Here is a 14,434-nt window from a genome sequence, read left to right as displayed (position 1 = left end):
CCCAATTTCCCGGCTTTCGGGGATTGGAAATGTTAAAACATATTAGGGATCTATCCACATGATATTGGTGGAGCTTCAAACTAGGAGGACTGGAGATATTAAACCTCCTGTCCACCGGCCTCCCACCACTTAGCTCAAGTACCTCCCCTATCGTTAAAGGAAATGGTACTAAGCCTGATTTACTATGGCCTTGAGGTACTTGGGAGCATACCCAACAATCTGTTTGATTTAACACACTACCCACTAAGGAGTGATAGTCACTCAAGGGATGCCGGTCCATGTGGATATTAAAACTGGATTGGCATTTCTTGATGCACCCATCCTCAACCACATTGTCACAGAGCCTACAGATACAGTTTTCTTCAGCTAACAATCCTTCACAATTCCTTCTATGGTCAATGCTATCTGATCGTTTTCTGATACTCGCCTTTGCTTGTTGATTATGTTGTTCTTGGGAAACTACGCCTCCATCTCTGTCATCAGAACCCATTCCAGAACCTCTCTCGACCTCCATGGTACTTTCGCGGGAACAGACTGCTCTGGTCAACATCATGGTCAACAGGAAAATCCGGATCACAGTCTCTTGAGGCAAGTCCATCTTAGGAGGAAACGAAGAAGAATGAGAAGGGGGAAAAAATAATTTGAGGGAGAGGGGATGGGAAGTGGAGAAAAACAATAAAAGGGAAACGGGGGATCGACAACTGCTTTTGATCTAGTGATTTTCAATGCTCAGGTGCCGCCTCAGTCCTCCTGGAACAGACACTCCAGTGATACAACTTCCTCTACCGTCTGTTCCTTATCACGGGACCTCTCTGGATCAGCAACCTTCTTACAGTGGGACGAATGAACCCAAGTCTCTCTCTCGGCAACCTTTAATGCTGTAGTGCCAGTCAATAAGACTTGGTATGGTCCTTCCCATCTGTCAATAAGGCAACCTGAGCGTAGAAAATTCCGTATCATTACATAATCCCCAGGTTCAATGTCATGACAATTACTATCTGGTAAATCAGGAATCACCAACTTCAAATTATCATTTTGATTCCTTAACTGTTTACTCATGTTAATCAAGTATTTTACAGTCACTTCATTGTTACACTTCAAATCATCCTGAGGGTTAATCATAACATGCGGTTGTCGACCAAACAAGATTTCAAAGGGAGACAGATTAAGAGGGGACCTGGGAGTGGTTCTGATGCTGTACAGTACAATGGGTAAAGCTTCTGGCCATGTCAATCCTATCTCTGCCATAACTTTGCTCAGTTTATTTTTAATAGTGCTGTTCACTCTTTCCACCTTCGCACTCGCCTGTGGACGGTATGGAGTGTGCAGCTTGCTATCAATTCCCATCAACTTACACATTCCTTGGAAGACATCACCTGTAAAATGGGTACCCCTATCACTTTCAATTATTCTAGGGATACCATATCTACATACAAATTCCTGCACTATTTTTTTAGCAGTAAACATAGCGGTATTTGTGGCCGCAGGAAATGCTTCGACCCAATTTGAAAAAACATCTATACAAACAAGTACATATTTCAAATTTCGACAAGGGGGTAATTGGATAAAGTCAATCTGTATTACCTGAAAAGGACCGCCTGTAGGTGGGATATGAGATGGTTCTGTTGGTATTGCCTTTCCGATATTCTTTCTCAAGCATGTAAGGCATGACATTGCTCTCTTACTTGCATGAGATGAAAATCCTGGGGCGCACCAATATGCTCTTACCAACTTGCACATTCCTTCCTTGCCCAGATGAGTCAGCCCGTGAGCTGCCTCAGCTAAACATGGAAGATATGCTCTGGGGGCCACTGGTTTACCTTGTCCATCCGTCCAGAGTCCTGAGGACTCCTGGCCATATCCCTTTGCCTTCCAGACTGCCTTTTCCTGTGTGGAACACAAATTTTGCATTTCACACAACTTCTGTGTGTTGATGGTATTAAATACCATCAATTGTGTGGTGTCTGTCTGTCTGGGGGTACCAGCTGCTAACTTAGCTGCTTCGTCTGCTCGGCTGTTACCAAGTGATACTGGGTCTTGGCTATATGTGTGTGCTTTACACTTGATAACAGCCACTCTGTCGGGTTCCTGTATCGCTGTTAGAAGCCTTTTGATGTGAGCTGCATGCGCTACCGGTGTACCAGCTGCCGTCATGAAATTTCTGAGGCGCCATAGGGCTCCGAAATCATGGACTACCCCGAATGCGTATCTAGAGTCGGTGTAGATATTGGCTGATTTGCCCTTAGCCAATTCACATGCTCTGGTTAGGGCGACCAGTTCAGCAACCTGGGCTGAGTGAGGTGGGCCTAGCGGTTCTGCTTCTATGGTGCCTTGGTCATCTACGACTGCGTATCCAGTACACAAGTCTCCCGAGTCTGACTGTCTGTGACAACTACCGTCCGTGTAGAAAGTTAGATCTACATCTTCCAGTGGGTTGTCACTGATGTCAGGCCTTGCGGTAAAATTTTGGGTCAAATATTCCATACAATCATGTGTGTCCTCCTTTGTATTAAATTCTCCTTCCCCACCACTCTCATCCTCCACCCTTTGTGCCTGTCCAGGCACACCTGGGAGATATGTTGCAGGATTTAATGCACTGCATCTCCTTATGGTGATGTTTACGGGGGCCATTAGTGCCAATTCCCATCTTGTAAACCGCGCTGATGAGACGTGCCTGGTTTGGGCAGAATTTAGCAAGGCTGACACTGCATGTGGTGTATGAATTGTGAGGTTGTGACCTAGCACTACATCTTCGCTTTTCGTTACTAGCAATGCTATCGCAGCAACGCTTCGCAAGCATGTGGGGAGGGATCGCGCTACCGTATCTAGCTGAGCGCTGTAGTATGCTACTGGCCTGCTGGCATCACCGTGCTTTTGGGTTAAGACGCCTGCTGCGCAACCAGCACTTTCTGTTCCGTACAGCTCAAAGGGTTTCCCATAGTCTGGCATACCTAATGCTGGTGCCTGCGTTAGGCACTGTTTAAGTCTCTCAAATGCCATCTCGGACTCGTCTGTATGCGAAATCCGATCAGGTTTGTTTGAGGAGACCATCTCCTGCAAAGGTAACGCTAGAATGGAAAACCCTGGGATCCAGTTACGGCAATATCCACACATTCCTAAAAATGTTCTGATCTGTTGCTGGGTTTGTGGCAGAGTCATGTCTCTAATTGCTTGAATTCTATCAGCGGTCAGGTGTCTCAGTCCTTGTGTTAGACAGTGTCCCAAGTATTTTACTTTAGTTTGGCATAATTGTAACTTGTCTTTGGAAACCTTGTGTCATGTGTCTGAAAGATGAAACAGGAGCTGTTTCGTATCCTTCAGGGATGCTTCCACTGAATCAGAACACAGTAGTAGATCATCCACGTACTGTATTAATACTGATCCACTCTCTGGTTGGAAAGACTGTAAACAATCATGCAAAGCCTGAGAAAATATACTTGGACTGTCTATGAAACCTTGTGGTAATCGAGTCCATGTGTATTGGACTCCTCTGTATGTGAATGCAAACAAGTATTGGCTGTCAGGGTGCAGAGGTACCGAAAAGAAAGCGGAGCAGAGGTCAATAACAGTGAAAAATTTCGCAGTGGGAGGGATTTGCATAAGGATGACAGCTGGATTTGGCACTACGGGGAACTGACTCTCAACTATTTTGTTAATCCCCCTTAGATCCTGTACTAGCCGGTAACCCCTCCCCCCACTCTTTTTCACAGGGAAGATGGGACTATTGGCAGTGCTGGACGTTCTTACCAGAATGCCCTGTTGTAGCAAGCGCTCTATTACGGGATACACTCCTAACTCCACCTCTGGCTTCAGAGGGTATTGTGGGATTTTTGGAGCTATCCTACCATCTTTTACTTGTACAACTACCGGAGCTACGTTTGCCATTAATCCAGTGTCCTGTCCATCTTTAGTCCAAAGTGACTCTGGTATCTGAGATGTCATTTCTTCTACTTGGGATGGAGTCCTATTTGTCATAATGGTATGTGACATTAATTTTGATGGGGAGTCTAACATGTCTCGCACTTCCTGAGCGTGATTCTCAGGTATGTCCAAGAATACACCTTCAGGAGTACAATAAATGACGCACCCCATTTTACACAATAAGTCTCTTCCCAGGAGATTAGTCGGTGCCGATGCAGCCAGCAAAAAGGAATGCTTGGTATGTAAAGGCCCTATTGTAATCTCGGCTGGTTTGCTAACAGGGTAGTGCTGGACTACTCCTGTTACTCCTATGGCTGGAATTGTCTTACCAGTGGTTCTCATGCCCACTGTCGAATTTATCACTGATTTGGCCGCCCCCGTATCTACAAGAAAGTTTAATGATTTACCAGCTACATTTATTGCAATTTCGGGTTCACTTCCAAGATTTGCAATCAATTTTACTGGCTGCAGATTACAGGTATGGCCACACCCCTATTGGGTATGGTGACCTCCCTGAATCCCGCTGGCAGCAACTACTTGTGAAGGGGTTAAATGGGAACTGCCAGAAGTTTGCCAGTCTCCTTTTGGGGGATATCTTTTTGTTTCCCCTGTATGTGGCTCATAACTCCGTCTCTGTGGACCCTGATCCCAATCTCGTGTGTCATGTCGTTGTCTAGGGGGTTGGTATGATCTTTGTGAATTTTTCGCTCTACAGTCTCGTGCTATGTGTCCCTGTTTATGACAAAAATAACATGTTACCACATTTGACTTACCCACAGGGTTTGGTGATCTATCCAAAGGCTGCTTTGTGGTCAGGGCCTGTATACTTACGGCCATTAACTTATCACCTTGTGACTCCCTGTGTCTGGTGATATTCCGGTCGTGATCAATAGCAGCCTCTCTCAAAGTAGCCACCGACAGACCTCACCAACATGGTTGCGTGGTCTGTACCCTTGTCTTTAATGCTTCTTTTAAACCATCCATTAGCACAGATACTGCTACTTCTTGATGATTTGCATTGGTCCTAATGTCCTCTATGCCAGTGTATTTTGCCATTTCTAATAGTGCCCGGTGAAAATAATCAGCAGCTGTTTCTGACTCTTTTTGTCTAATGGAAAAAATTCTATTCCATTTGGCTACAGCTGGGAAATACTCCTTTAACTGTAAATTTATTCTTTTTACATTGTCTTTGTTGTACACATCTGTAAGAGGTACATCCTGATCCAGTCCACAGTCAGCTAAAAATTGAGCTGCGTCGACATTGGAGGGTAAACAAGCCCTCAGCAATACCTGCCAGTCTTTGTTATTGGGCTCTAAAGTGTTCCCTAGGTCTCTGATGTATTTCTGGCTAGCAACTAAGTCTTTTCTAGGATAAGGGAATTCAGACACTATGGTTCTTAATTCCATTCGGGAAAACGGGCTGTACATGGCAATGTTCCTGATAGGAGTGACTCCTGTAGTGTCCGTTTTCCCATTTGGGACTGCTATTACCCTCACGGGAGCAAGTTTAACAACATCATTCTGTGTAGATTCTACAGTCTGTGGTGAAATGGTTTCAGCATAGTGTATGGTGCCGTACTTACCCGTTGATACGACCTCACCTGTCCCTCCGCTAGGGGGCTTTGTTACTAATCTTATGGGTTGGGCCGTGCCTACTGTTGTTTCTGATACAGTGGCTGCTAGAGAGAGCGCCGATATTGTTGCCGATTCGTCCTCTTGATCACACTCCTGGGGAAAGTTCAAAACAGGGTACAACTTGCACGGGTTAATACTTGCATTGGTTAACTTATTAACATTATCCTTAACATTTATACAGTTGCTAAGTGCCTGTTTGTTACCCCCTGATGCGTCATTCTCCGCAACCAATTTCTCTCCTGATATGTATGGTGGCGGCGGGGCCGTGGCTACCAGTTTCCTGATAGGATTAGATCCCGCCGCCTGAGCCAATCCTCTCTGTATTTCACCCTCCTGTTGCCATAGCTGCAAATAATCATAATGTTGGATTCGTCTCTTTGTTGATTTAATGAGACATATCCTTCTCCTTAGATTTTGTAACACTTCTGGGCTAAAGCTGCCTACTCTTGGGAATTTCTCCCCGTCATGTACCGTCATTCTCTCCCATTCATCACATAAAACTTCTGTGTGTGAGCCGTATTTTTCACACATTACGTACCTTGCCGACCCGATTGGTCGGTTCACTAAATCAACCCGAACCGAGGTTGATCGCCCCCTTCCTGAACAACTGGCCCCCATAATTTGCAGGTGTTGCTTGCTCTACCTCTGACCTTTATATCGGGGTCTTCAGCGAACCCTTACAAAAAACCAAAATATTCAAAGATAGGTTGACGGTGGTGGTTTACCGAGTACCCCACTTACTCGCCCATGCCGACCAATACGCCCACACACTGCTTTAGCGCTGGCGTACTCGACCTAGGGCCCCTATGAACCTTTGTTTACTGGAACATGTGGGTGTGATCCGCAGAGCATTAACCCTTTCCAGTAACTGTGGGGTTGTTGGATAATTCCTGAGTGACCAGCGAACTTCCCTTTAAAAAATAAAAAATTACACAAATCACGTCAGAATGTACAAATAGTGTTTATGACCGGGTTCGTACACAAATGGTACTGGTCAGACTAACTAATGCACACAATTACGTGCGGTACAATCGTTCAGTACATAAGCAACTAATCTTATGTACGGAGCGACCAGTGGAATCGACATTCAGCAGCTGCGAATTCCTTCAGCCTGAGCTTTATGGCCTATATGGGTTCCGCTCCAACCCTTCTTGGTGTTGGGCTACTTGACTCTTTAGCGGACTTCCTTGTCTGCTGTACCTGGACCTTCTGGTCTGTTATGCGACCTCCTGGTCTGTTACAGTATGACCTCCTGGTCTGCTACACTCTAATGCTCTTTATATGTTTAACAAGGGATGCCTCCCTAGCCACCATGTATGTCACTTACACGTATGTACTTCACGAGAACTCGATGATTTCTGTGGTTCAATCCCCAAAATTGTAAAAACTTATATAATTGCAAACACTCACTCACCACATGTACACTTTTGTTTCTATTTCTATTTCTGCGCAGAAATTTTCTTTAAACCAGATGTGTTGTAAATTTGGAGAAGGATCTGTTAGTCTAAATTTCGGACACTAAAATAAACTTGCGCTATTTATCGCCTGTTGCGCTATTTATCGCCTGTTGCGCTATTTATCGCCTGTTGAAAATCAACACTATCGTGTGACTTGAGTTACGTGGGCGTACCCAGACGCTCCGTTGCGTAATTTACGCTGCGTGCGTCGGCCTTTGCGTACGCGAGTCTCAGCACTTTGTTAGAGACACGTGTACACAAAACCAATGTCCACCGTAACACAATGTACACGTTTATCAATGTAGATGATCCTCGATCATCTACTGAACCCCACACCAATCTCTCCTTGTACCTTTAGGTAGAGCTGCGTGTGTGCTTTACACTTTATCCCTTAATATATTATTTTTACACTTACTATGAAATAGCGACAAATCTCTCTTAGCACGTTTTATCAATTATAAAATGGCAAACAGGAGAGTGATATATGAAAATACACGAATGAAAAAGAAATGCAGATATGTGCGTGCGTACGCAAGACAGAAATAAACAGTTTTAAAAGACACTAGCGTGTTGTTCTTACCTCCGGTTCCGGATTCCCTCAGCACCCTTTACTAAGCGAAGCAGACGCTTATCCCGTCAGCACTGCGAAGAATATGATCTCCCGCCCTTTGCTGATGGATAATGTCTGCTGAAATTACCTAGCAGAGATATGTGAAGGACGGACGAGCCGCCAATTGATAAAGCTAAAATATTTATCTTATTTAAAACCCTTTAAGAGGCCTAAGAACACTGGGGGTAATTCCAAGTTGATCGCAGCAGGATTTTTGATAGCAATTGGGCAAAACCATGTGCACTGCAGGGGAGGCAGATATAACATGTGCAGAGAGAGTTAGATTTGGGTGGGTTATTTTGTTTCTGTGCAGGGTAAATACTGGCTGCTTTATTTTTACACTGCAAATTAGATTGCAGATTGAACACACCCCACCCAAATCTAACTCTCTCTGCACATGTTATATCTACCCCTCCTGCAGTGCTCATGGTTTTGCCCAATTGCTAACTTTCTTGCTGCTGCGATCAACTCAGAATGAGGGCCACTGTACGCTATTGACGTATGGAGTACCGTAAGGGTACGCACGTTGCGTAACAATCGCTTAGCCGTGGTCGAGACGCTCAAGCGTCACGTTCGCTCACGGCCAAGAGATCACAGGCAGGCACGCTATTGGCTGCTGACTAACGTAATGGTTCGCTATAGCGTAGCGGACGCTCGGGACCACGAGGAGATCACCAGCGGCGCAGACGCTCACAATGTTAAACCTTTATATCTAAACCATAAACAATGTAATATGCTGTAAAACCTTAGTGTAGAGATAGGGTGTAGATGCAACACAGTGTAACCTTATTAACTTAAAAACTGTTCGAGCGTCACCGACGCTCTGAGAATACTTAACACTATAATGAACACACAACTACCGGGCTTAGGGTCTAACGCCTTATGAATATGTTATACTTGCAAAAAGAATAATACAGTACAAGTCATACACTACAATATAACATAGACTACCTAACCAGAAAACTACACGTGAAATACAATATCAGTACAATAACTATATAAGAGAAACGAGAGAGAAAGAGAAGAGAGAGAGAGAGATATGGCCCACAATAACAAGAAATACAATATGATTGCGGAGAAAACTTACGCACAAAGGGGAACGATCGCATGCGCCTCTGGACATCCAGCTCCCGATTATCAGCAATGAGAACCGTTGAAGAGTGAGAGCTGGATGTGATCGGCTTGTCTATTTATGCCCCACACACAATACAATTCAATGGTCCCTACAATCTCATTGTTCATTGGACACAGGAATTCCTCCTCGCATTATAACAAAAGGTCATAGGTTGATTCATACAGGTGGGCTGTGACAATTTCCAACTGCTCAGGTGGGTGGGAAACTAGGTTTCCCGCCGCATGGATAAGTAAGTGCAAATAATAGTAAATGGACATAAACTTCTTATGTCCATAACTATTCGCACGAGCGATTAATTCGCTTCAAACCAACACCGGAATATTGCTAATTAAATACTCTTCCGATGGATACTAAACACCACTGTATTACTCCTGTCTGACCCTTCGTATCAAACAAAGAGGGATTTCTCCGTCCATGAACATTCTACATTAACCAAACTTTCAGATTCTATCAAAGGGACCATAATCTACAAAATACATTATATGGTGAAAATATGTAACGAAAGAGTCGCCCGCTAGACGCATACAATCTCTACCGTAAATGCGCATACCGTGCGCCTGCGGGTGCCCGCAACAGCGAGTATGCGCACGCACGGGAGAGCGCGCGAATGCGCAGCAGGGACACATGTGAGGTGCAAATATGGCAGTGTGCATCGTGATATTTTTCTGACTTTGACATCAGGAGCATACAAAAGGTGAGGCAGCCATCTTGAGCGCCATACAAGGTACAGTCATTGATTCGCATCGCTCTGGGTTAAGCTCGTACTACCACCAGTGGTGTAAGTCCTGGTGGCATCCCAGTACCGGTAGGCACATCTCGCCTAGTATTGGTATTGTGTCAACATAAATGTCAACATTATAACTGCATCCCGTAAGCTCCACTGTGTATGCGACTTTACGTATGGACTTTCCAAAAGAAGGGGTTCGACACCAAAAATGAATCTGTGAGGCAGGTAAAACCTCAGTACTCCCACCCCCTTTCCCCCTTAATTATTGAGGGCATTCCTGTGGTTTTGGCTGTATACATAGATATTTATATATTATTGGGGGGGGTTTTCCAACATTGCACTGCCACCATGGCTTTGTGTGTGGCAACGGCAGACAAAAATTAAGTGAAAAATGAAGCATGAACTTATATTTTCTGTTTACTTTTGTTAGGTTACCTGCATAATTATTATTGTAAATTCTAATTCTTACAATATCTTTCTCAATTCAGGAGTATTTAACACAGCGGGTGGCAGCCACTCCGGACAGAAATCTAATGCTATGAATGGAGGAGACGTAATCAATCTAAGGCCAAATAAACAGAGGACCAAGAAGAGCAAAAGTCCTTTTAGCAGTTGTAGCTTACTCTAGAACTGTATTTATAAGATCAAAAAGGTGAACTACAAGTCGGGGACTACAGTGCAATTGACAAGAGAGGAATACAGCCACTTCCACAGAGTTTAGTACATTTTTAGCTGAGTTTGTTCCGATCAAGGTAACGCAGTGAGAGTGACTTCTGAGATGTTCTGTGAGCTATTAGGCCACCTAGTGTTGGACAGTGTGTCCTACAGTATGTAGTGTTCTGTTTGATATAGCACCAGAACAGATGCTGCCCAAACATGGTTTTTACAGTGTTCTGAATGTGAAGAAATCCACAAAACGGTACAATGAATAGTATTTAAGGCTAAGTACATATTTTATTAACACAATACAGGGATGTGTGGTTGCATCGACTGTGGAATATGATGGTACACAATACATGGTACATGTGCAATATTAATGTAACTCACTAAACATTGCCTACAGCCTATGAAATGATGTATTGTTTAGTAAAGTCTACATAAAGGATGTTAAATCCAAATTTTGCTGAAATTAATACATTGAAAAATGATTTAGCATTTTAATTTTGAATTTTACACAGAATTATAGGTGATATATGATGCAGTGTACATGTTAGGGGACCTTCAATCGACTAATTGCTGTTCACAGTGCCAAACTCCATTTTGACAATGAGCTGCTGATATAAGTTTGGGGTTGTTTTTTGTGATGTGGGTTTCATTTTTTTTTATTTTTTTTTAGAAACCATCTGTGCTTTGTTTTCAGCATATTTTATTCTTCAAAATGTGACACATGAAGCTAGCATACATTATATTTGGACTTTCTACTTGTACAAACTCTTGAGTGGCCTAATTTTAAAACTTTTTTTTATTTTTTATATATACTTTTAGATAATTGTTCAGTTGTACTTGACAGGCCATAAAGATACATCAAGGCCTGCTTGGAATTCAGGAGCATTATGCTTTGACCTCACTCATTCCAAGATGTTTTATGTCTTAAACTAGATAGACACTATACAATTATTGGACAAATTTGCCAATAATTGGGTTCTCTGTTTTCTTTTTTTGTATAGTGTGTATAAATAATCGTTTTGGAGTTTTGCCGATTAAAGTGGAGAAATCATGGTCACAAACACTCTGCTTAGAATCGATTATCAGATTGGCCGGCCAAGATGAGAGCTAGGTACACACTGCTCAATTAAATTGATCAGAACGACAATCAGGCCGATTATTCGGCTAGAGGAAGGTCCCGATATCTGTGCTACATACTTTTTATTTATGAAAAATCAGCCGATTTCTTGTTACATCGGCCGAAGAGAAAAAAAATTGGGTTTACCCACACACTATCCAATTTTTACACCAGGACATATGGTCAGATTATTGAGAATGCACACACACTGGTCAATATTGGGAGATCAGATAATCTTGGGTGCCTGTTTAGGCAAGATTTCTCAGATTTATTGGCAAAACGCCAAAATTCATTCATACACAGGGGTGTATTCAATTTATATCGGATCCTTTCTGACGAAAAGGATCTGACATTTGAGTATTCAATTAGTCGGATTTGGCCGTTCCCGACAACATTGTCGGTAACAGGGCTAAAACCTGTCTGATTTGGCTGCAATTCCGACAAAACACGTGGATCCGCGGCTATTCCGCCGATCCACGTGTTTTCCGACAAGACATAATTGCCGACTTGTCGGAAAAAAAACGGCAGGGGGATTCAATAGGTCAGATCAGTTTCCAACCTAAAAAGTCAGAAATTGCCGTCTTTCCGACAAGACGGCAGTGCCGACTACAATTGAACAGCCCCCTATGCAATCAGATTGGCTGATCACCCGATTATTGGCAAATTTGCCCAATAATTGTATAGTTTGTACCTAGCTTAAATCTTAGCCTCAATCTCCCCATATCATGCAGTGTGTGGACTTCTCGATAATCTTACCGTGTTGGTCACAATTTTTTATGGCTAGGTCATCCTCCTTGCGGGTGGACATATGCACAGTGTGATGCGGCAGAATGTTACCTAAAAAAGAAAAAATCAGTTAGTGTGTAGCTCAAACATTGGGGCCTTTAATTCAACAAAAAAATCACCAAGATTGTTGGGACGATTAAAAAATCAGACCGTGTGTACCTAGCTTTAGGCCTCGGATACATGTGTGCCGACAAGGCAATATAGCAATGAAAATACAGGCTACACTTTATTAGGGACCAGTGATATGAATGAGAATACAGGCTATAGTTTATAAGGGATCAGAGACAGTCTATAGTATCTGTTCATTAAAAAATTATCAAAAGATCTTGGTACAGAGTTTTGCAAATGCTGCCATTACAGTTCAGATTTTAAGTATATCCACAGGTGACGTAGGGGCCTATGTACTAAGCCCTGGAGAGAGATACAATACCATCCAATCAGCTCTTGTCATTTTTAAAGCATAGCCTGTAACATGACATTTGGAAGCTGATAAGCTGGTACTTTATCACTGTCCAAGGCTTAGTACTTAGGCCCCATATATAATACATCATTCAATTTGATTTAAGTATGTGGATTTAAGCATGGATAGCCTTAGAACCTGAACTGTAATGGTGAAATTTGGGAAACTCTGTCTTGGTGAATTATCAGTCTGCTTTCTCATTTACTGCTTGAAACCACAAAGTAGTTTCAGGACACATGTTTTGTTGGCATTTATGCTGTCCAAAGAACAAGTGCTTGTGTATTCAGAGTGAGCTTTTGCCAAAGGGTTCTGTTAACCCTATTTCTCTGACGTCCTAGTGGATGCTGGGGACTCCGTAAGGACCATGGGGAATAGCGGCTCCGCAGGAGACTGGGCACAGCTAAGAAAGATTTAGGACTACCTGGTGTGCACTGGCTCCTCCCACTATGACCCTCCTCCAGACTTCAGTTAGAATCCTGTGCCCGGCTGAGCTGGATGCTACTCTAGGGGCTCTCCTGAGCTCCTAGAGAGAAAGTATATTTTAGGTTTTTTATTTTACAGTGAGATCTGCTGGCAACAGACTCACTGCAGCGAGGGACTAAGGGGAGAAGAAGCAAACCTACCTAACTGGTGGTAGCTTGGGCTTCTTAGGCTACTGGACACCATTAGCTCCAGAGGGATCGACCGCATGGAACCGGCCATTGGTGTTCGGTCCCGGAGCTGCGCCGCCGGCCCCCTTACAGAGCCAGAAGCAAGAAGAATCCGGAAAATCGGCGGCAGAAGACATCAGTCTTCACCAAGGTAGCGCACAGCACTGCAGCTGTGCGCCATTGCTCCTCATACACACTTCACACTCCGGTCACTGAGGGTGCAGGGCGCTGGGGGGGGGGGGCGTGCGTGCCCTGAGAAGCAATAAATACACCTTGGCTGGCAAATATATCACAATATATAACCCCAGAGGCTATATATGTGATAAATACCCCTGCCAGAATCCATAAAAAAGCGGGAGAAAAGTCAGCCGAAAAAGGGGCGGAGCTATCTCCCTCAGCACACTGGCGCCATTTCTCCCTCACAGCTCCGCTGGAAGGAAGCTCCCTGGCTCTCCCCTGCAGTCTACACTACAGAAAAGGGTAAAAAAGAGAGGGGGGGCACTAAATTTAGGCGCAATATACATATAGCAGCTATAAGGGGATATAATTTAGTTAATCCCTGATTTATATAGCGCTCTGGTGTGTGCTGGCATACTCTCTCTCTGGGGGTCCTGTCTTCTGTCAGAGCATTCCCTGTGTGTGTGCGGTGTGTCGGTACGGCTGTGTCGACATGTTTGATGAGGAGACTTATGTGGAGGAGGAGCAGGTGCCTATAAATGTGTTGTCACCCCCTGCGGGGCAGACACGGGAGTGGATGGACTTGTGGAAGGAATTACGCGAAAGTGTCGACTCCTTACATAAAAAATTTGACGACATGCCAAATGCGGGGCAGCCGGCTTCTCAGCCCGTGCCTGCCCAGACGTCTCAAAAGTCATCAGGGGCTCTAAAACGCCCGCTACCTCAGATGGCAGACACAGATGTCGACACGGATACTGATACCAGTGTCGACGACGAAGAGACTAATGTAATGTCCAATAGGGCCACTCGTTATATGATTGAGGCAATGAAAAATGTTTTACACATTTCTGAGGTGACCCCCAGGTACCACAAAAAAGGGTATTATGTTTGGGGAGAAAAAACTACCAGTAGTTTTTCCCCCTTCTGAAGAATTGAATGAAGTGTGTGAACTAGCGTGGGCTTCCCCCGATAAAAAATTGGTAATTTCAAAAAAATTACTAATGGCGTACCCTTTCCCGCCAGAGGATAGGTCACGTTGGGAAACACCCCCTAGGGTGGATAAAGCACTTACGCGCTTATCAAAAAAGGTGGC

At 44.0% G+C, this 14,434-nt stretch overlaps 1 protein-coding gene across 3 annotated transcripts in view; it reads left to right on the top strand.

Moving 5' to 3' along the window:
- Positions 1 to 10,618, top strand: part of RAB23 (RAB23, member RAS oncogene family) — a 95,215-nt gene extending 84,597 nt beyond the window's left edge. For all 3 annotated transcript variants that reach the window (XM_063916738.1, XM_063916737.1, XM_063916736.1), the window contains exon 7: positions 9,974 to 10,618. In XM_063916738.1, the coding sequence (XP_063772808.1) occupies positions 9,974 to 10,113 (140 nt within the window). In that variant the 3' untranslated portion in view covers positions 10,114 to 10,618. The remainder of the gene's footprint in view (positions 1 to 9,973) is intronic.
- Positions 10,619 to 14,434: the final 3,816 nt, after the last annotated feature.

The sequence above is a fragment of the Pseudophryne corroboree genome, chromosome 4, assembly GCF_028390025.1.
Source record: "Pseudophryne corroboree isolate aPseCor3 chromosome 4, aPseCor3.hap2, whole genome shotgun sequence".
Lineage (NCBI taxonomy): Eukaryota > Metazoa > Chordata > Amphibia > Anura > Myobatrachidae > Pseudophryne > Pseudophryne corroboree.
Note: the sequence above shows the minus strand (reverse complement) of the source record. Positions and strands in the feature narration are given on the sequence as shown.